The sequence below is a fragment of the Macaca nemestrina genome, chromosome 18 (assembly GCF_043159975.1).
Source record: "Macaca nemestrina isolate mMacNem1 chromosome 18, mMacNem.hap1, whole genome shotgun sequence".
Taxonomy (NCBI): domain Eukaryota; kingdom Metazoa; phylum Chordata; class Mammalia; order Primates; family Cercopithecidae; genus Macaca; species Macaca nemestrina.
This window is the reverse complement of record NC_092142.1, coordinates 4,850,731-4,872,049: the sequence shown is the minus strand read 5'-3', so window position 1 is coordinate 4,872,049 and position 21,319 is coordinate 4,850,731. Positions and strand designations below refer to the sequence as shown.

Below are 21,319 nucleotides of genomic sequence, written 5' to 3'. Positions count from 1 at the left end.
GCTCATGCAATCCTCCCTCCTTGGCCTCCTAAAGTGTTGGGATTACAGGCATGAGCCACCATGCCTGGCCCTTTTCTTGCATTTTTAAATACATGCCCCTACTCCGAAGCTATGAAGTCTGGTAACACATACATCAGGAGCACAAGTGGAAATAAACCAAACCCAGGCCTGGAAAGGAATTTTACAGCTGTTGCACAGCCACCTTTTTTTTTTTTTTTTTTTTGAGATGTAGTCTCGTGCTGTTGCCTAGGCTAAAGTGCAATGGCATGATCTCCACTCATTGCAACCTCCACCTCCTGAGTTCAAGCAATTCTCCTGTCTCAGCCTCCTGAGTAGCTGGGATTACAGGCGTGCACCACCACACCTGGCTAATTTTTTTGTATTTTTGTAGAGATGGGGTTTCACCATGTTGGCCAGACTGGTCTTGAACTCCTGACCTCAACTGATCCACCTGCCTCGGCCTCCCAAAGTGCTGGGATTATAGGCGTGAGCCACCGGACCCAGCCATGTACAGCCACCTTCTAATCCCTTGAGGGAAGGATGCTTCAACACAGCAACGGTTTCTGTTTAGCAAGAGAATCTGCCTTTCTCTTCCAAAGTCTTTCTCTAGACTTCTGCTTTGAAGCAATAGGACATGAATGAGACTCAGGGCGACTGGACCAGGAATAAGCCCAAGCTTTCACAAGAGACACAGTCTAGCTCCCCACTGCTGCGTCCCCAGGAGTTAGAATAGTGCCTGGTCCATACTGAGTGTCCACAGTAGTCAGGCAATCAATATTTCATTGATGAAAATACTGGGAAGTATCTGAGATGAGCAGAATGTCACTGCTGAGCCTCTCCTATCCGTCAGCTCTTTCTCCACCTGACCCAGCGAATGGACTCACATCTCACCCTGCTCAGCCCGGAGCACCAGGGTGGACTGAGCTGTGTATCAGGGCCCCTTCAGCCATGTCAGGCATAGAGCTCGGCTGGGAACCCAGAGTAGCCAAACTATAATATGTAAAAATTTTGGCCAGGCATGGTGGCTCACAGCTGTAATCTCAGCACTTTGGGAGGCCAAGGCAGGTGGATCACCTGAGGTCAGGAGTTCAAGACCAGCCTGGCCAACACTGTGAAATCCCCATCTGTACTAAAAATACAAAAATTAGCCAGGCGTGGTGGCGTGCACCTGTAGTCCCAGCTACTCAGAAGACTGAGACAGGAGAGTCACTTGAACCCAGGAAGCAGAGGTTGCACCGAGCAGAGATGATACCACTTCACTCCGGTATGGGCGACAGAGTGAGACTCTATGTCAAAAAAATAAAATAAAATTGAAGGTAAAAGATGCAAAGACTCTGAAAAGAATGTAGAGAAACAATCCAGTGAGGGTGACTGAAATGCAGGGACCCAGGGACACTGCCCAGCTCTCACAGCATGGGCTCCCAAGGAAAAAGTCACATCCAGATTCTAGAACATTCACTCACATGGGACTGTTGTGTCATGGCCAGCACCCTGCTCTGGAATCTGACTGAGGGTCAGCACTGTCGGCACCCCAGACCTGTCTGCCTCTATGTACTCTGGGTGGGCGTGAGCACAGGATGAGGCCAGCCAAGTCTCCAGTAACTCCCATAAGCTACCTGCAGAGGCTGTCTGAATTCTTTCAAAGAAGAAATGACCACAATTTAGGTTTTAAATATCTTTTTGCAATAGATAATCTTATTTACATTAATACAGAATCATTTTACATTCCTAAATCAGACACTAATAGATGCTTTATTTTAGTGAATTATAAAGGAAAACAAAAAGGAAACTATTGAGAAATGTTTCTTCATTAACCTGTCTGACAACAGCCCAAGGATCCTGAAACACATGGAAACTGCGACATGCTACCAGCAGAGGCTGGGGAACGGGGGTTCTGCTCTGGCTGAATGGTGGGGAGCCTTTAACTGCTTAGCCTGTGCTTTCCTTTTCTGAATCAACATTTACACAGGAAAAAACAATGATTAGCACTGAATAATTTAAATACACTTCAGAAAATAGATGTCAACAGTGTAAGTGGGAGAACCAAGCCCCTGGCTAGCAACAGTGGCAGGGCTTCAGTTCCCAAGGCAGCTGAAATCTGGCCAGCACAGTGCTGCAGAGGGCTGTGGCTCAACAGAAGGGCCGGAGCCCTCCATGCCTGGCTTACAACAACAGGACTCAATGGTCAGCGACAGGCGGCCATCCTGGATGGGGTGGGAGCAAGGACTGTCTATCCTGACAGGGATCACCACCACCCACACGGTCAGGAGCAGAACCCCCATGGACTCTCTGGGCCTCTATGTGCCTCCCAGGCCCCGAGTGTGCAGCTGCTTGGTACCCCGGGAATAAAGACTAACTGAGCAGAGCAGCTGACACCTTAGCAGGGCCCGTCATCAGGGGAGGACGGAGCTGGTGGGGCCTGGGGAGCCCCAGGCTCCCATGAAGACAACCTGTGAGAAAGAACTCATTCTGGAACCTCCCGGAGGTTTGCTGAGAAGGAAATAAATCACTTTGTAACTTGGTGCCACTTAAGCCTTCATTTCTAAGCTGTAAGCGTGGCCTTTAATTAAGATCTCCACAACATTCAATTCCAAATTAGAGTTTTAGCCCTACAAGAGTCTAACCATCTCCCTCTGCCTGAGCCAGGGGCCGTCACCTACCCATGGACAGGAAACTGCCACCAGCCTTCGGGGCTGCATCCTACTGCCCAGGCTGTCCACTGTGACCTTTCTGTGGAGAGAGGTGTTGTCCCGTGATTTTGCTGTTGTCAGGGCCGTCCAGAGGCTCTGCGGGGGGGAGCTCAGTGCTGCTGTTCTGGAATCCTCCCGTCTCCCAGGTGCCCTGGCCCTGGGAGGGGCTGCTGCTTCCTGGCCTAGTTTCCAGTGGATCTTTTTCCTGAGCCAAAGAGACAGGCAGTTACCTTATACTCAACATCTCAAGGGAACACACCCCGCTGGGGAGCATCTGTTAATCCCTGGAAAGCAGCTGTGCGAAGAGAGGGGCGAGAACCCCAGCCACTGAGATGAGCGTAGTCAACAAAAGTGAGTCCCAAGATGACACGGTGAGCAAGCGCCATCCTGGAGCAGCCCCCAGGCTTGCACAGCCCTGCACTGTCTATGCAGGCGGGCAGCTTCCAAGCAGGCAGGACGTGAGGAGATCTGAGTTCTAGGCCTGGCTCTGCCTGACTCACCCTTTGTGACCATGGGCAAGCTGAACCACCACTGTAGGGGGCTGTACAACAGCCCCCCCATCGCCACCTCCCCAGGAAGAGGACACAGCCAGAGGCTGGCCGCGGCAGCCCAGCCAGTCCTACACTACAGGTTGACTGCCACGTCATCTCTTCCCTAGGCTGAGAGGCCGGCTCCTAGTGGAGCGAGGTTTACCACACCTTGGACTGGCACCTGTTCCCACTCCTGGGGGTGGGGGCACAATATTAGTTAAAGTGGGAGAAAACCAGGATTAGTTCACAGAGGAAAACAAAGGGAAAGAAACCTCCAGGGTTTTCCTACCTCAGCTGGGATATCAGGAGGTAAACATTTTCTTAAGTTTGGAAAGGAATCCCTCCTCGTCCTCCCCAGCCTCACGCCTAGCCTTGCTTCCTGCGGAGCTATCCATGGAGCTGCCACCTGGGCACAAACAGCAGAAAGAACTGGCGTCAGGGGCCCGCACCTCCAAGGTCATATCCTCGGCCCCACCTACCCCCGCCTGGCCACCCAGGGGCCCACATTCAAGGAGCGGCCAAGCGCCACCTCAAGAAGAGTGGGGGCCACTCCTAAGATGGCACAGGATGCCTCACCTGGCAAATGACTGAGGTAACAGAGCACTCAGAGCCTGAAGGTCTCCCAACTGCTCTTTCAATCATGGACCCACAGCAGGGAAACAAGAAATAGAGACGGAGACGGACCATGACAGCTGTCTCTATCTGAGCAACAGTGACAAAAACACAGTCAAGTGCCAGGCACCTCCCAGGCCAGGCCACACACTTCCTTACAGGCAAATGAAAAAAACAAAAAAGGGAGGCACAGAGAGGTTGCAGGGTTTACCCAAGGCCCACAGAGCCAACAAGCGAGAGGGAGGACTGAGTGCGAGCCCACGCAGTCTGACTCCAAAACCGAGACTCTCAACCACCACGCTGTTGGCTATAAGAAGGTGAATAATGACACCAAGAAAAACCCTACTTCTAGACCAAATGACCAGATTCCATGCTGCTGCTGTGTATAAAGACCCTGCAGAACAGCCCATGTCGGAGTCACGGCCACGCACAATCCTCTGTCATAGGCACTTCATCTCATCCCTCACATCAGCAGTCTATGTTGTCCCCATTTGGGGTGCAACAAGTTGAACAAGTTGTCCCCCATTTGGGGCACCTAACCTAAGTGCTCTCAACCTGGGGGAGGTGTGCTGCTATTTCTTTAGGGCCCAGGCTGACACCACCTAGAGGTACTTTCTCGCACAAACGTGTTACAGATTTGCCAACCATAAGACAAGGAGTGCACACTTTTGTTATGAGTGAGAATATAAACCTGAACTTGGCATATTAATTGTCAATCGCATTTTTAATGTGCCCAGAGACCTAGGCCATGCACAGTGCATAACGGAGTAAAGACCTCAGTCTAAGTAAGACAGTGCCTTCGCTAGTGGAAGGTCCAAAGCTTGGTTCCACAGGTCCCCGGGAAGGGGTGAGGCAGGCTACATAAAAGAGTGAGACCCAGTCTCAAAAAAGAAAAGGCCGGGTGCAGTGGCTCACGCCTGTAATCCTAGCACTTTGGGAGGCCAAGGCGGGGAGACGGCCTGAGCTCAGGAGTTCGAGACTGGCCTCAGCAACATGGTGAAACCCCATCTCTACTAAAATACAAAAACATAGCTGGGGGCGGCGTGCGCCTGTAGTCCCAGCTACTCCAGAGGCTGAGGCAGAATTGCTGGAACCCGAGAGGCGGGGTGTGTTGCAGTGAGCCCAGACCGCGCCACCACACTCTGGCCTGGGTGACAGAGTGAGACTCCGTCTCCAAAAAAAGAAAAAGAATGATAAGGAGCCATACTATGTCTCTCACTCAAAAAGTCACATGGTAATTGCAAGCCCCCACCTCCGTTCCCTCTCTTTGTGCCAGAAGATGGACCTGTTTATCCCTGCAAGTGCTGAGTCTCTAAGCACACCATGGTCTTTCTGGGAGACCAGGGTCAGCTATTAAGGTTTTCAGCAGCTACATTAAGGAACAAAAATAAATAAGATACTAAGTACATCAAAAACTACGCTGGTCAGGCACAGTGGCTCATGTCTGTAATTCCAACACTCCGGGAGGCCAAGATGGGAGGATCACTTGAGTCCAGGAGTTTGAGGCTGCCATGAGCTATGACTGCACCACTGCACTCCAGGCTGGGCCATGGGGCAAGACTCTTTGTCTCAACCAAATAAATCCCACTGTTGCTTAAGTTCTCAGGACATGGGAATTAAATGTCCTGTAATACTGTCATATGTGGACGCAAAACTAACTTCCTTCACAGTATGAGAGACTTAACCACTCACAGGCAGCAAACTGACATGTGACAGTGTATGCTCAGGGACAGAGTCTCACCCTGGCACCCAGGCTGGAGTACAGTGTCGCCGTCGTGACTCACCGCAGCCTTGAGTACTGGGGCTCAAGTGATCTCATCTCAGCTTCCCGAGCAGCTGGTGATGGAGGTTCATGCTACTGCACCTGGCTACTTTTAAAACTTTTTGTAGAGACAGAGTCTCACTATATTGCCCAGGCTGGTCTCGAACTCCTGGGTTCAAGTGATCTTCCTGCATTAGCCTCCCAAAGTGCTGGGATTATAGGTATGAGCCACTGCACCCGACCTCACCAAGATTTTTAAAAGGAAGAGCTGACAGTGTCTTGCACATGGGAGAAGAAATCCTGGCTGAGTGAGGGAACAGCTGTGTGAGGCTGAGTGATCAGGACAAGGAACCATGAAAGTGACAAAGGATCTCAGTGGATGGCGGAATCAACTCTCAACTTACAGTATCAGAGAGGGAGTCAAAACATCAACTGGTGACCACTAATTACCCACCCTCCAATAGAGTAAGCAACACCCACGACCCCACCCAGAGCCCGGCCCTAGCACACCTCAAGCTGCCCTGATGGGCGGGAGGAGGGAAAGACAACTGTCTACGGAGCCAATCTCACGTGTTATGCGATTGTAGGGTTTGAGGAAGAAGCCACAGGTGCAATGATTAGAGTTCCAGGGAATAGCTACACTATGACCACTTCTATTTTAGTTCAAGAGATACAACAAGAATAAAAGATGATAGCATATGTACCAAACCATTAAAATAAGTGACATTCGGAACCTGGTTGGGCTACAGAGTTTTATGGCAGCTGCTTTTTTTTTTTTTGAGACAGAGTCTCGCTATGTTGCCCAGGCTGGAGTACAGCGGCACAATCTCAGCTCACTGCAACCTCTGCCTCCCAGATTCAAGCAATTCTCCTGCCTCAGCCTCCTGAGTAGCTGGGATTACAGATGCTCACCACCATACCTGGCTAATTTTTGTATTTTTCTATTTTAGTAAAGACAGGGTTTCACCATGTTGGTCAGGCTGGTCTCAAACTCCTGACCTCATGATCCACCCTCCTCGGCCTCCCAAAGTGCTGGGACTATAAGTGTGAGCCACTGTGCCTGGCCTTTTTTGTGTGTGTGACAGAGTCTCACTCTGTCACCCAGGCTGGAGTGCAGTGGCGCGGTCCTGCTCACTGCATCCTCCATCTCCTGGGTTCAAGCGATTCTCCTGCCTCAGCCTCCAGAGTAGCTGGGATTACAGGCATGCACCACCATACCCAGCTAATGTTTGCATTTTTAGTAGGGACGGGGTATCGCCATGTTGTCCAGGCTGGTCTCAAACTCCTGACCTCAACTGATCCACCTGCCTCGGCCTCCCAACGTGCTGGGATTACATGCGAGAGCCACTGCGCCCAGCCAGCAGCTGCTTTTTAAGAGAGGACTTCCAGTACCCTAGGAGCAACAAGAGCTCAGTGAAATTCCAGGGACTTCCATCCCAGCCCCTGCCCCGGCCCCTGGAACTCCAAATCCTCCACTTTTTTGGAAAATCTGCCCCCAGCTCCAAACACCTGCTACGAATTAACATGCACTAATTTAAGGCCACGCAAGTTCTGAGAACTCCACCCAGGATCCAAACAAAACCAAAATGATGCAATGAGGAAATACGTTGAGCCTGAACCAAGGACCCCCTGGGCACAGCCTGCCCTGCCATGAGCAGGAATCCCAGGAAACAGAGGCCCCACCTCCCACAGGAAGAGGGGCTGTAGCTGGGGTGCCATTGCCACAGCGCCCACAGCAGGTGTTCTGGTGACAGATCGCTGACACTCAGCCACTCACTAGCACAATGTCTGAGGTCAGGGTAAATGGTGCATCTGTTCATGGCTAGATGAATTCGGAGTGAGTCCTGCTCTAAAACGGCGAACTGAGTCCTCTGACTGTGGCTCCACTACTGTGGCTGCTATTGTTTGTAAGACACTCTGAAATCCTAGCGGAGTGTCCCTGGTGGGAAGTGCACAAATCCTTCCAATCCATGCTTTCCTTACGCTTTTGCCAGGAGCTCTCAGGGAAGGATTTGTCCGAGGTCACAGGGCAAGTGGCAGAACCAAGGATAGAACTCAGAACACTGGGTCTGAGACACGCACAGCTGCCTGCAGGAAGTGCCCTGGTGCTCTCACCTCAGCACACGAACACGCACAGAGAGAGGAGGCGAAGCTTGGACTGGGGGCTGCGGCTCCCTGCCCAGTGTTCCCGCCCACAGCCCCCCTCTTTCAACTGCACATTTTAAAGGCTTCATGAAGAACCCCAAGTGGAAACCCCAACATGCTGCCCTGAATTGTCCACACTCCAGGGGGCTCTGAGGTCCCCACGTGTCGCCACGTAGTCTTCAGACCCCTTACCAGAGGTGGTGAGTGTGACGCCATTCACTGTCCCCTCCACATCTGTCTCATCCTCGGCGTAGCTCAGGATCAGGTTCTGCTGCCGGCTCGTTAGCCTCCTGTGGATCAAGCAGAGTTAGCAGCAAAGGCTTCCGCCAGGAAGCTTTGGAAAGAACTCACAGGCAGCCAGTGCTCTCGAAGCACATAGGAGGAGAGGGACCCAACCCTGGCAGGGGCAGAAACCCTGAGGCAGTGCAGTGGTAAGAACCTAAGGACCACGCCCTCAAAGCTTCTGTACAGAAAAGCTAATAAAACACCCTAAGTCGTTTAAACAAGTGTCGCTGTGGCTATGCTAAATACAGTTTACAGGAGGGGAAACAGATTTTACAAGTGTGTGTGTGAAGCAGGTAAGAAATTATCTAATTACGCCAGGCATGGTGGCTCATGCCTGTAATCCCAGCACTTTGGGAGGCCAAGGAGGGCAGATCACAAGGTCAGGAAATAGAGACCATCCTGGTCAACAAGGTGAAACCCCGTCTCTACTACAAAAATTAGCTGGGCGTGGTGGTGCGTCCCTGTATTCCCAGCTACTTGGGAGGCTGAGGCAGAATTGCTTGAACTTGGGAGGTGGAGGCTGCAGTGAGCCGTAATTGCACCACTGAACTCCACCTGGAGACAGAGCTGGACTCTGTCTCAAAAAAAAAAAGAAAAAGAAAAAAAGAAAAGAAATTATCTAATTAACAAAAAGCACGAGTGCTCCCGAGGGGAGTCAGGCATGTCCTGCCCTAGGTACTCACAGCACTCCGCCCAGGCTGCCTCTCCAGCTCCTAACAGTGCCAGTAACATCAATGAGAAAATCAATGGGCCAGGCATGCTGGCTCATACCTGTAATCCCAGCACTTTGGGAGGACAAGGTGGGCAGATCACCTGAGATCAGGAGTTCGAGACCAGCCTGGCCAGTGAAACTCCATCTCTACTAAAAATATAAAAATTATCCGGGCGTGGTGGTAGGCACCTGTAGTCCCAGCAACTCAGGAGGCTGAGGCATGAGAATCACTTGAACCAGGGAGGAGGAGGTTGCAATGAGCTGAGATGGCACACCACACTCCAGCCTGGGCAACAGAGCGAGAGACTCCTCAAAAAAAGGTCGGGCACGGTGGCTCATACCTGTAATCCCAGCACTTTGGGAGGCCGAGGCAGGTGGATCAAGAGGTCAGGAGTTCAAGACCGGCCTGACCAACATAGAGAAACCCCGTCTCTACTAAAAACACAAACATTAGCCAGGCGTGGTGGCAGGCACCTACAGTCCCAGAGGCTGAGGCAGGAGAATGGCGTGAACCTGGGAGGCGGAGCTTGCAGTGAGCCAAGATCGCGCCACTGCACTCCAGCCTGGGCTACAGAGTGAGACTCCGTCTCAAAAAAAAAAAAAAAAAAGAAAGAAAAAAAACAAGAAGAAACTCAACAATAGCAGCAGCAGTGAAGCAATTCCTATGTGTTGTTCATTTAATTCTCCCAGCAACTCCAAGAAGTCGACCATACCGGCCGGGCGCAGTGGCTCACGCCTGTAATCCCAGCACTCTGGGAGGCTGAGGTGGGCGGATCACTAGGTCAGGAGATTGAAGCCATCCTGGCTAACACGGTGAAACCCCGTCTCTACTAAAAATACAAAAAATTAGCAGGGTGTGGTGGCGGGCACCTGTAATCCCAGCTACTCGGGAGGCTGAGGCAGGAGAATTGCTTGAACCCAGGAAGCGGAGGTTGCAGTGAGCTGAGATGGCGCCACTGCACTCCAGCCTGAGGGACACAGCGAGACTCCATCTCAAAAAAAAAAAAAAGAAAAAGGCCGGGCGCGGTGGCTCAAGCCTGTAATCCCAGCACTTTGGGAGGCCGAGACGGGCGGATCACTACGTCAGGAGATCGAGACCATCCTGGCTAACACGGTGAAACCCCGTCTCTACTAAAAAAATACAAAAAACTAGCCGGGTGAGGTGGCGGGCGCCTGTAGTCCCAGCTACTCAGGAGGCTGAGACAGGAGAATGGCCCGAACCCGGGAGGCGAAGCTTGCAGTGAGCTGAGATCCGGCCACTGCACTCCAGCCTGGGCGACAGAGCGAGATTCCGTCTCAAAAAAAAAAAAAAAAAAAAAGAAAAAGAAGTGTACCATTCTATTACACCCACTTTACAGACAGAGAACTCGGGCAGGAACCACCTGACCTATAGGGAGCAGTTCCCTGCCCAAGCCACAGAGCTCCCGGAGCAGTGCCACCGCAGAAGCAGGCTGGCTTAGACACGGCCTAGGGGGCACTTACTTTGGAACTCGTATCTTGATGTGGATGTAGTGGTCTCCGTAGCCGTAGCTGTTAATCCGGGGGATGCCTTTCCCACCCATCCGAATCTTCTGGTCTGTCTGAGTCCCAGGGGGGATCTATAAAGAAAGAAAATCTGGCCGGGCGCGGTGGCTCAAGCCTGTAATCCCAGCACTTTGGGAGGCCGAGATGGGCAGATCACGAGTCAGGAGATCGAGACCATCCTGGCTAACACGGTGAAACCCCGTCTCTACTAAGAAATACAAAAAAATAGCCGGGCGAGGTGGCGGGCGCCTGTAGTCCCAGCTACTCGGGAGGCTGAGGCCGGAGAATGGCGTGAACCCGGGAGGCGGAGCTTGCAGTGAGCTGAGATCCGGCCACTGCACTCCAGCCTGGGCGACAGAGCGAGACTCCGTCTCAAAAAAAAAAAAAAAAAAAAAAAAAAAAGAAGAAAGAAAATCTGTGGTTTCCCCTGGTCCGCAGTTGCTCAAATAAAAAGTTTTCACTGCATGAAGACAATCTTGACAGGAATTCGTTGAAAAGAACCACCACTGGCTCACGCCTGTAATCCCATCACTTTGGGAGGTTGAGACGGGTTGATCACAAGGTCAGGAGTTTAAGACCTGCCTGGTCAACATGGTGAAACCCCGTCTCTACTAAAAATACAAAAATTAGCCGGGCATGGTAGCGTGCACCTATAATCTCAGCTACTCGGGAGGCTGAGGCAGGAGAATTGCTTGAACCCGGGAGGCGGAGGTTGCAGTGAGCCGAGACTGTGCCACTGTACTCCAGCTCTCAGTGACAGGGCAAGACTCTATCTTGGGGGGGGGAAAAAAAGGCCAGGCACAGTGGCTCACGCCTGTAATCCCAGCACTCTGGGGAGCCAAGGCGGGCGGATCACGAGGTCAGGAGATCGAGACCATCCTGGCCAACATGGTAAAACCCCATCTCCAATAAAACACAAAAAATTAGCTAGGCATGGTGGCACGTGCCTGTAGTCCCAGCTACTCAGGAGGCTGAGACGGGAATCGCTTGAACCTGGGAGGCAGAGACTGTCGTGAGCAAAGATCATGCCATTGCACTCCAGCCAGGTGACAGAGCAACATCCTGCTGTCTCAAAAAAAAAAAAAAAAAAAAAAAAAAAGAACGGCCACTGGGCTGGGCACAGTGGCTCACGCCTGTAATCCCAGCACTTTGGAAGGCTGAGGCGGGTGAATTGCCTGAGCTCAGGAGTTCAAGACCACCCTGGGAAACACGGTGAAACCCCGTCTCTACTAAAATACAAAAAATTAGCTGGGTATGGTGGCATGCGCCTGAAATCCCAGCTACTTGGGAGGTTGAGGCAGGAGAATTGCTTGAACCCTGGAGGTGGGGGTTGCAGTGAGCCAAGATTGCGCCATTGCACTCCAGCCTGGACGACAGAGTGAGACTCCATCTCAAAAAAAAAAAAAAAAAAAAAAAAAAGAACTGCCACTTGGGTTTCTGGCCAAGCCCGCCCACAAGCACATGGAAATAAGCTAAGTTCAGTCTGCCCAGAGCAGAGCCTGTGACTAGGATGAGGGGGCAGGAGTTTGGGCAAGTGATCCCAGGAAGCAGGAGTGAGGGAGCGAAGCAGGAAACGCCAATACAGGGTGTGTGGCTGAGGTTGCTCCCTGGCCCTCGGAACCACAGGACCCTGGAGAAGCCAAGGAACAGCCCCCAGACGGAGGAGAAAGCCTTGGCCCAAAACACCCACCTCCTTGGTGGTGGTTACCCCAAGGTTCCCCACAAAGAAGCTGGAGAAGGTTCTGAGGTGCATACAGAGAATGAAGTGGCCTGGAAGTGGGAGGAGCAGGAGGGGCAGATCAAGAGAGAGGTGGGGGATAGGTGAGGGCAGCACACAGGCAGCCATCACTGTGGCCAAAGAGATGTGCACAGCCCCCGAGACTTCTGCTCTTGCTGCCAGACACTGGACGGAAGCAAGGGCAGAGAACACACCCCAGGGTGAACCTCTCTGTGTCCTGGGTGCGCCCAGTTCCCAGGCCCCGCTAACCAGTATGGGAGTGATGCCAGCCAGTAACTGCTTCCCAGGCGATTATAGAGTCAAGGCCTGTGGCTTGTGGTCCACACTCAAGGAGCAATCTAAAATTCCTCATGTCCTCCCCCATGAGTACCCCCCACATGCTGGTCACTCATGGGTTCCAGGCCACTGGTCAGTTATTTTCCATTTCAGAAAAAGAACAATGAAGTACAAGGGTGACAAAGGCATTCTCACACCCTCTTACCATCACATTGATCGTCTCGTACAGGCCCTGGGCTCTGGCTGTCCCCCCAAGAAGAGCTTGAGCTATAGAAATAAAGAGGTCGGAGTGGATGTCTGCGCCGTCCCTCCGGAACACAGGGCTTTTCTGCACCTAAGGTCAAACATGACAGATGCATGTGAAGATAAGTCCACTGCAGACTAAACACCAGCTGCGTGCCTGGCCAGGCCCAAGCTCAGACTTGACAAACTTCACACCCCTTCCATACATAAAGCACAGTGTTGAGGCAAAGAACTGTCGTTCCACCAAGGTGACACCATCGCAGGCCCAGGAACGACATATTCTACATATTTCAACACTGCAATGTTCTACACACTTGCACACCAAAACAGAAGCGCGCCAGGATTTCCTCAGTCTCAGATCAAGTCATTCAATCGTGAAGGGAAATAAAAACGTAAAACTGGCTTTTGAACTTTTTTTTTTTTTTTTTGAGACAGAGTCTCGCTCTGTCGCCCAGGCTGGGGTGCAATGGCCGGATCTCAGCTCATGCAAGCTCCGCCTCCCGGGTTTAGGCCATTCTCCTGCCTCAGCCTCCTGAGAGAACTTTTTTTTTTAATCTTACTTTAGCCAGGCACGGTGGTTCACACCTGTAATCCCAGCACTTTGAGAGGCCAAGGTGGGTAGATCACCTGAGGTCAGGAGTTTGAGACCCAGCCTGGCCAACATGGTGAAACCCCGTCTCTACTAAAAATACAAAAATTAGCCAGGTGTGGTGGCAGGTGTCTGTAATCCCAGCTACTCAAGAGGCTGAGGCAGGAGATCCAATTGAACCTGGGAGATGAAGGCTGCATTGAACAGATATCACACCACTGCACTCTAGCCTGAGCAACAGAGCAAGACTCTATCTCAAAAACAACAACAAGAACAACAACAACAACAAAACACCTTACTTTATTAGGAAGTATAGGCTGGCCGCGGTGGCTCACGCTTATAATCCCAACACTTTGGGAGGCCAAGGTGGGTGGATCACCTGAAGTCAGGAATTCGAGACCAGCCTGGCCAACATGGTGAAACCCCGTCTCTACTAAAAATACAAAAATTAGCTGGGTATGGTGGTGCATGCCTGTAATCCCAGCTACTCAGGAGGCTGAGGCATGAGAATCGCTTGAACCTGGGAGGTGGAGGTTGCAGTGAACTGAGATCACGCCACTTGCACTCCAGCCTGGGCAACAGAGCAAGACTCTGTCTCCAAAAAAAGAGAAAAAAAAAGGGCAGAGCAAATAATATAACAAGCGTGTCATACCCACAACCCAGTGGAGGTAACAAAATATCACAGGCTGGGTGCCGTGGCTCATACTTGTAATCCCAGCACTTTGGGAGGCCAAGGTGGGTGGATCATTTGAACCCTGGGGTTTCAGACCAGCCTGGGCAACATGGTGAAACCCCATCTTTACTAAAAATACAAAAGTCAGCTGGGCCTAGTGGCGTGCACCTGTGGTCCCAGCTACTCAGGAGGCTGAGGTGGGAAGACCACCTGAGCCCAGGGAGTCTGAGGCTGCAGTGAGCCAAGATCACCCCACTGCATTCCATCCTAGGCAACAAAGCAAGACCCTACCTCAAAAAAATAAAGTAAAATAAACTAAAACATCATAAATACAGGTGAGTCTTGCCTTCCTCAGCCAACCACGACCCTGACTTTAGCATTTATCATTCCTTTGAGCTTCTATTTACTATGTATCTCCAAGTCCCTAAATAATACATAATGCCATCTCACATGCTTTAAAACTTCACGTAGATGGTCTCTGAGGCCCTACAGCCACTGGCAACCTACCTTCCATCCCTGCTGTCTGTACCTGCAACGCCTGGAGCACCCCTTGAGTGCAGCTCTCACTCTTTCCTTCCGACTGCCCTGCAGCAGCCTGTGACCACCACGGCTCACTAAGCCATTCTCTTGTTGGAGGAAGGTGGTGTCTTGCTACCATGGACAGGACTCTCATGCACCCCTTTGTACCTACTGCCTGCTAGGCTTGCGTGGGTTTTTCTCAAGTGTACACATAGGAGGGAAATTGCCAGTAGAAGGCATTTTCATTAATGTTTCCACAATCTCAGAAAACCAAGGTTTGCCCCTGTATACAGTATGTAAAATTATAACTTTCACACTCACTGCCTCATCAACAATCTTATCATAAAAACACAAGATGTTTTCTGTATTTTTATGTGACCTGTATTTCTAATTTGTTAACATCTTGAAGAAGTTGTCTTCTCTTCACACAAGGCACAGAACTTTGAAGGTAACTCTAGGTGGCCACTGTGCCCCTCAGAAACATGAATGGCGAGACATGTTTCTGTGAAGCTTTGACCGCATGGAGCAGCCTCAGCCACATCCACCCGAAGAGAGGAAGGGCCCAACAGAAGCTGTGCAGGACAGAGCACCTACCCTGAACGTGATGAAAATTTCCCTTTTTCCCACAGGCATCCTCACGGTCTGGCCATCCTCGACTCCTACAAGGGACGTTAGAAAGGGAGCAGTTAGGCAGGGCGCGGTGGCTCATGCCTGCAATCCCAGCACTTTGGGAGGCTGAGGCGGGTAGATCGTGACGTCAAGAGATCAAGACCATCCTGGCCAACATGGTGAAACCCCGTTTCTACTGAAAATACAAAAACTAGCTGGACGTGTCGGTGTGCGCCTGTAGTCCCAACTACTCGGGAGGCTGAGGGAAGAGAATCGCTTGAACCCAGGAGGTGGAGGTTGCAGTGAGCCGAGATTACTCCACTGCACTCCAGCCTGGCAACAGAGCGAGACACCATGTTAAAAAAAAAGAAAAAAGAAAAAAAGAAAAAAAAAAGAAAGGGAGCAGTTATTGTGAGACCGCCCACAGCACTTTCCACCCAAGATCCACTTGTAACCCACAGCTTCCTCCCCACTCCTGTTTCTTATTAACGAGGAACAATGCCATTATGTAAGAGGCACATGGGTAACCTTCCAGAGATGCAACACAAGACACCTGATGACTCAGCACCTGCCTCAGGCCTGGTCTATGTAGCACCTCAGGGAGTTCATGGTCTCACTGGGGTGATAGGTGTTAACCAAACAATGGCACTAATGCACAACTACAAACACAGAAATGTTCTTCAAAGCAAATGCTCACAACTCTAGAGAAAGGGACATCTAAAGAACAGGGAGGAGGGCTTGAGGCTTGCTAGGGAAGGGATACTCAAGCTGGGATCTCCAAGATGAACAAAGTTAACCCAAAAAAGAAAGCAGAAAGTGAGTTTCAGGCAAGGCAACAGTAGACGTGGAGTGGGGGGTGGATCTGTGGGGCTGATGTAGATAGGGTGGCAGTGGGGACAATGATGGCTTTGGTGACTAAGACAGAGGAGAGAGGAGAGGAGCCTGGGGGTTGGAAGCTGCTCCTTCACCAGGAAGAAGCAGAGCAGGCACATCAGGTCTCTTCTCCCCAATGTGACGTGCAAAGTGTAGATTCTAAGGATAACTGGCACAAATAGAAAGATTCAAGGAGACTCTAGTTCCTCCTCCAGCCTGGGGCTCCAGGGCCTCAACCACAACTTCTACCAAGAGCCCACTCACACAGAGTGCGGTGGCCTCAGTCCTTTCCGCCCTCTCCAAGCTCCTGGACATGGCGGGCCCAAACACCCACCTGCAGGCACAGGGATCATCACTCGCTTTTTCTGCTTGGCTTGTCCTACTCCCCTGCAGACCACACAGGGCGTTACGATGATGGAGCCGCGGCCACCACATCTCCTACACGTGGAACGCATCACAAAAGGGCCTGTGTTGATGGTTTCCTGATAAAAACAAGAAAAATGGTAACCTAACTACGCAGGTAAACCGATGGGTGGTTCTGGGACCACAATGTGCATAAAAAAAATGTCTCTTTAAGGCTTGTTTTTTATGTGCATGTGCACTCAAACACACTGCCTAGGAACCCAGGTGCAGGGCCTCAGAGTCTGTTCATCTGATTTTCTAGAACACACAAACTTCTGCACTCCAGATCATCAACTTGACCATACGACAATGAAAAATGCGATACCGCCTCTTACAGAAGTACCTGAAGACTCCTGGGAGCTGAGCAGTACATTTAAAAAAGATTATTCCCCCTTGAATTACAAAAGCAATTGTTAGAAAAATAAGGAAGAAAGTGACAACGGGATGCAATCCCCCGCCCCACCCCCAGAGCTGCTGTGCTCTGGTTGCTGAGCCTGCGATGCCAGGGAAGGAGGAGCACAGGCTCGTCTCCTCAGGGTCACGGGGAAAGACAGACAGGCTGAGTTCACCAACTCCCTCCACTCCTAGCATAAGTTCTCTGGGAGCAGTGCCACAACCAGCTCTTCTCACGGTCAGTGGCGCAAGCCGTGGGAGCTGGAGTCTTGGGCAGACCCTTACCATGCCAGAGCCACCGCAGTAGTGGCAATGCTGCACCTTGGTGCCAGGCTCGTTCCCCTTGCCATCGCAGCGCTCACAGGTGTCCATGATGTTCACGGTGAACTCCTTGTTGACCCCCTTTGCAGCTTGATTGAATGTCAACTCCATGATGTACTAAAGAAACCAAGGGACAGCCTGTCAACTTTTGTTTGCAACGACCAAAACTGATGCTTGGCTCTAAAGGGAAAGGAGGGCACTGGCCCACATTTTCAGTCACTCTTTCACCACTGTACTTACTTGCACTCTGCCAGGTAAGCATAGGTAGGACTCACTGAACCAATTCTGTCCTAGTCTTTGGGATTTTTAAGAGATAATGTGACTTAAATGAAAACGTACTTTCAATAAACTGAAAATGTTCACAGATAAATACTCATACATGGCACTTAAAAAGAGCCTGAATGATCCACAATCATAACTTAGATCATAAATATATCCCCTCTCTCTTCCACTCTGACAGTGTTTTATACAGACATGAGAGAGGATCAGCAGTGCCCTCCCAGCAGACAGAGTTCTCCTGGAACACTGTACAGATGAGAGACAACACTCGCACCCTCAGCGTGGGCTCTGAAAGTCTTCAGTGCTGCCTGACTCTGCAGCTGTGAAGAATACCATCAGAATGGATGTACTCATTACTACCCATGCGATTTTTCAAATACTGAAATTATTTTCTACTAAAATGGCTGCCTCCAGATCACTCCATTTAAGCTGCCTTGCCTTTCTGAGAAACAGAAACTGGTAAAACAATTTGTTTGACCCATACTTAGTCTAAAATCTGATTAATTCTTCAAAGCAAGGAACTTACTTCCTGAGGCTGATCAAACACAGTCTGGAAATCTCCAAACGAAGAGGATGAGAACTCCCCGAAGATCTTCCTGAACAGCTCCTCGGGGTCCACAGTGGGGCCTCCCTTCCAGTAGCTATGCTGGGAGCCGCTGGCCCCAGAATCGAAGCCCGCAGAGCCGTAGGCATCGTACTGCTTCCTCTTCACCTCATCACTCAAAACCTACAGTGAAAGGCAGAGCCACTGGGCATCCTGGGTCTACCAAGGCCCAGAAATACAGACAAGAGTTCACAGCAAATAAGGCAGCCATAACATTTACTAAGTGGCCCTGTGTGCAAACACATCCTATGAGGTTGGGGTGGGCCTGCGACTTTAGCACCTAGAATAGGGACGAGATGACCAAACTGAATGCTAAGTATAGGGCTTTGGAAGTGCTTCCAAAAGTCTCACGAACTCTCCCAGGGGTCGTGCGTGCTGGGGAAATGTTTGTGTTGATCGTCGCTCGACCTCACAGGCGCCCTGGACTCTTCACAGATTCACACTTCACCTCTCTCCTCAGGAGACATTACCTTGTAGAGAATTTATGCTTCCTACCCTTACCTGCATCAACAGGTCTTCTGGAAGCCAGAACAACCGGAGTAACAAGTAGAAGTAACACAACGACAACAGCAGTGGTGCAATCCTAGCTCACTGCAGCCTCAACCTCCCAGGTTGAAGCAATCCTCCCGCCTCAGCCTCCCGAGTAGCTGGGTCTACAGGCGCACACCACAATGCCTGGCAAATTTTTTAATTTTTGGAGAGACAGGGTCTTGCTATGTTGCCCAGGCTGCTTTAAACTCCTGGTCTCAAGCAATTCTCCCACTTCAACCTCCCAAAATGCTGGGATTATAGGCATGAGTCATCACTGGGCCTGGCTCACAAAACTGTTAATAAGGGCTAACTACCTCAAAAAGGGGAATTAGGGAGGGGCAAAAAAAATGTAGTATTCACTTTGTATCTTTTTTTTTTTTTGAGAAAGAGTCTTGCTCTGTCACCAGGCTGGAGTGCAGTGGCGAGATCTCGGCTCATTGCAACCTCTGCCTCCCGGGTTCAAGCGATGCTCCTGCCTCAGCCTCCCGAGTAGCTGGGACTAAAGGCACGCGCCACCACGTCCAGCTAATTTTTTTGTATTTTTAGTAGAGACAGGGTTTCACCATGTTTGCCAGGATAGTCTCGATCTCTTACCCTCGTGATTCGCCCGCCTCAGCCTCCCAAACTGCTGGGATTACAGGCGTGAGCCACCACGCCTGGCCCTCACTTTGTATCTTTTTTTATGTGTTGGTCTTACTTTTTTTTTCTTTAATTAAAAAGACACTGCCCTAGGCTGAGTATGGTGGCTCACACCTGTAATCCCAGGACTTTGGGAGGCCAAGGCAGGTGGACTGCTTGAGTTCATGAGTTCAAGACCAGCCTGGGCAACATGGTTAAACCCATCACATGAAAAATACAAAAACATTAGTCAAGAATGGTGGTGCACACCTACAGTTCCAGCTAGTTGGGAGACTGAGGTGGGAAAATTGCTTGAGCACGGAGGTTGAGGTTGAGGCTGCAGTGAGCCGTGACTGCACCACTGCACTCCAGCCTGTGCAACAAAGTGAGACCCTATCTCAAAAAAAAAAAAAAAAAAAAGGCACGGTCCTTAAGGCCAAACAGGATAGAGTATGCATCCTCCAAAGGAAAAGACACTTCCACCTAGAATGGAGGGGGACTAAGAAAACAGGTGGAGGACAGCTTGGTGCCTAGGGTAATTTTTAGGGCACCCAGTTAAGATGCAAAGGAAGAAGGCTGGCAGAGGAAGAGACAGGTAGGAGTCCATGACTTCCTGGAGGCTTTTATCTCCTGGTTCCAGCCCTTCCCGAGGAATTGCTGCTCTTAAGTTCTGAGGCTCAGTCCTTTTAATAACATCCCCCTTAGAGACGGAAGTCAGCAAAATGGTGGATTAGGACTCTCCAAAACTCATCCCCCAGCAGAAACATCAAATCTACTATCCATGTGGAAAAATACATTCACAAGAATAACATCCCCCCTACCCCATTAAAAACTGAATCTGCTGGGTGCAGTGGGGAACCTGTAGTCCCAGCTGTTCAGGAAGTTGAGGTTGAGGCAAGAAGACTGCTTGAGCCCGAGTTTGAGGCTGCAGGGAGCCGTGATCTCACCACTACACTCCAGCCTAAGCAACAGAGTGAGACCTCAACTCTTTTATTGATTTATTTTTTTTGATTGGGAGTCTCGCTCTGTTGCCCAAGCTGGAGTGCAATGGTGTAATCTTCGGCTCACCAATGCCTCCTGGGTTCAAGCAATTCTCCAGCCTCAGTCTCCCGAATAGCTGGGATTACAGGCGCCCACCACCACACCTGGCTAATATTTGTATTTTTAGTACAGACGGGGTTTCACCATATTGGCCAAGCTGGTCTTGGCCAGGCTGGTCTCGAACTCCTGACCTTATGATCCGCCTGCCTTGGCCTCCCAAAGTGCTGGGATTATAGGGATTATAGACGTGAGCCACCGAGCCTGGCTGAGACTTCAACTCTTAAAAATAAATAAATAGGCCGGGAGCGGTGGCTCACGCCTGTAATCCCAGCACTTTGGGAGGCTGAGGCGGGCGGATCACAAGGTCAGGAGATCATGACCATCCTGGCTATCACAGTGAAACCCTGTCTCTACTAAAAATACAAAAAAAGTTAGCCGGGCGTGGTGGTGGGCGCCTGTAGTCCCAGCTACTCAGGAGGCTGAGGCAGGAGAATGGCATGAACCCGGAGGCGGAGCTTGCAGTGAGCGGAGATCGCGCCACTGCACTCCAGCCTGGGTGACAGAGCGAGACTCCATCTCAAAAATAAATAAATAAATAAATAAAAATAAATAAATAAATTTAATCTTATCTTCCATAGAAGTAGATTCCAAGACTCTTCAGTTATGTTATCAATTAGTTTGAGTTACTTAATAAAAACATACTATTTTAAAATTACCCTAGTAAATAAACCTTTCATTAGATCTAGTTGACAGACATTTAATCAAAAAAGATTTACTGAATTGAGGCTGTTCTTGTACGTGGCTGTCCCCTCCTGTAGATATATAAGCTCCTATATATCCTGAACCCCATTAGATGGACAAAGTTGGCCAGGTGTGGTGCCTTGCACGTAGAATCCCAGCAGTTTGGCCGGGCGCGGTGGCTCAAGCCTGTAATCCCAGCACTTTGGGAGGCCGAGACGGGCGGATCACGAGGTCGGGAGATCGAGACCATCCTGGCTAACACGGTGAAACCCCGTCTCTACTAAAAATACAAAAAATTAGCCGGGCGAGGTGGTGGGCGCCTGTAGTCCCAGCTACTCGGGAGGCTGAGGCAGGAGAATGGCGTGAACCCGGGAGGCGGAGCTTGCAGTGAGCTGAGATCCGGCCACTGCACTCCAGCCTGGGCGGCAGAGCCAGACTCCGTCTCAAAAAAAAAAAAAAAAAAAAAGAATCCCAGCAGTTTGAGAGGCCCAGGCAGGAGGATCTCTTGAGCCCAGGAGTTCAAGACCAGGATTAGCAACATAGAGGGACCCTGTCTCTTAACCAAAAAAAAAAAAAAAAAAAAAAAGATGGTCAAAACATCTGGGGAAC

General features: G+C 50.6%; 1 protein-coding gene across 3 annotated transcripts in view; it reads right to left on the bottom strand.

Annotated features, from left to right (window-relative positions):
• Positions 1–1,660: 1,660 nt before the first annotated feature.
• Positions 1,661–21,319, bottom strand: part of LOC105467841 (DnaJ heat shock protein family (Hsp40) member A3) — a 34,015-nt gene continuing 14,356 nt past the window's right edge. The window contains exons 4-12 of one of the 3 annotated variants that reach the window (XM_011717597.2): positions 17,702–17,902; positions 16,861–17,013; positions 16,115–16,262; positions 14,893–14,957; positions 12,480–12,608; positions 10,219–10,334; positions 7,932–8,029; positions 3,510–3,626; positions 1,661–2,895 (exon numbers count right to left, since the gene is read on the bottom strand). In XM_011717597.2, the coding sequence (XP_011715899.1) occupies positions 3,523–3,626; positions 7,932–8,029; positions 10,219–10,334; positions 12,480–12,608; positions 14,893–14,957; positions 16,115–16,262; positions 16,861–17,013; positions 17,702–17,902 (1,014 nt within the window). In that variant the 3' untranslated portion in view covers positions 1,661–2,895; positions 3,510–3,522. The remainder of the gene's footprint in view (positions 2,896–3,509; positions 3,627–7,931; positions 8,030–10,218; positions 10,335–12,479; positions 12,609–14,892; positions 14,958–16,114; positions 16,263–16,860; positions 17,014–17,701; positions 17,903–21,319) is intronic. The other 2 variants (XM_011717598.2, XM_071084037.1) reach the window with 2 other exon arrangements.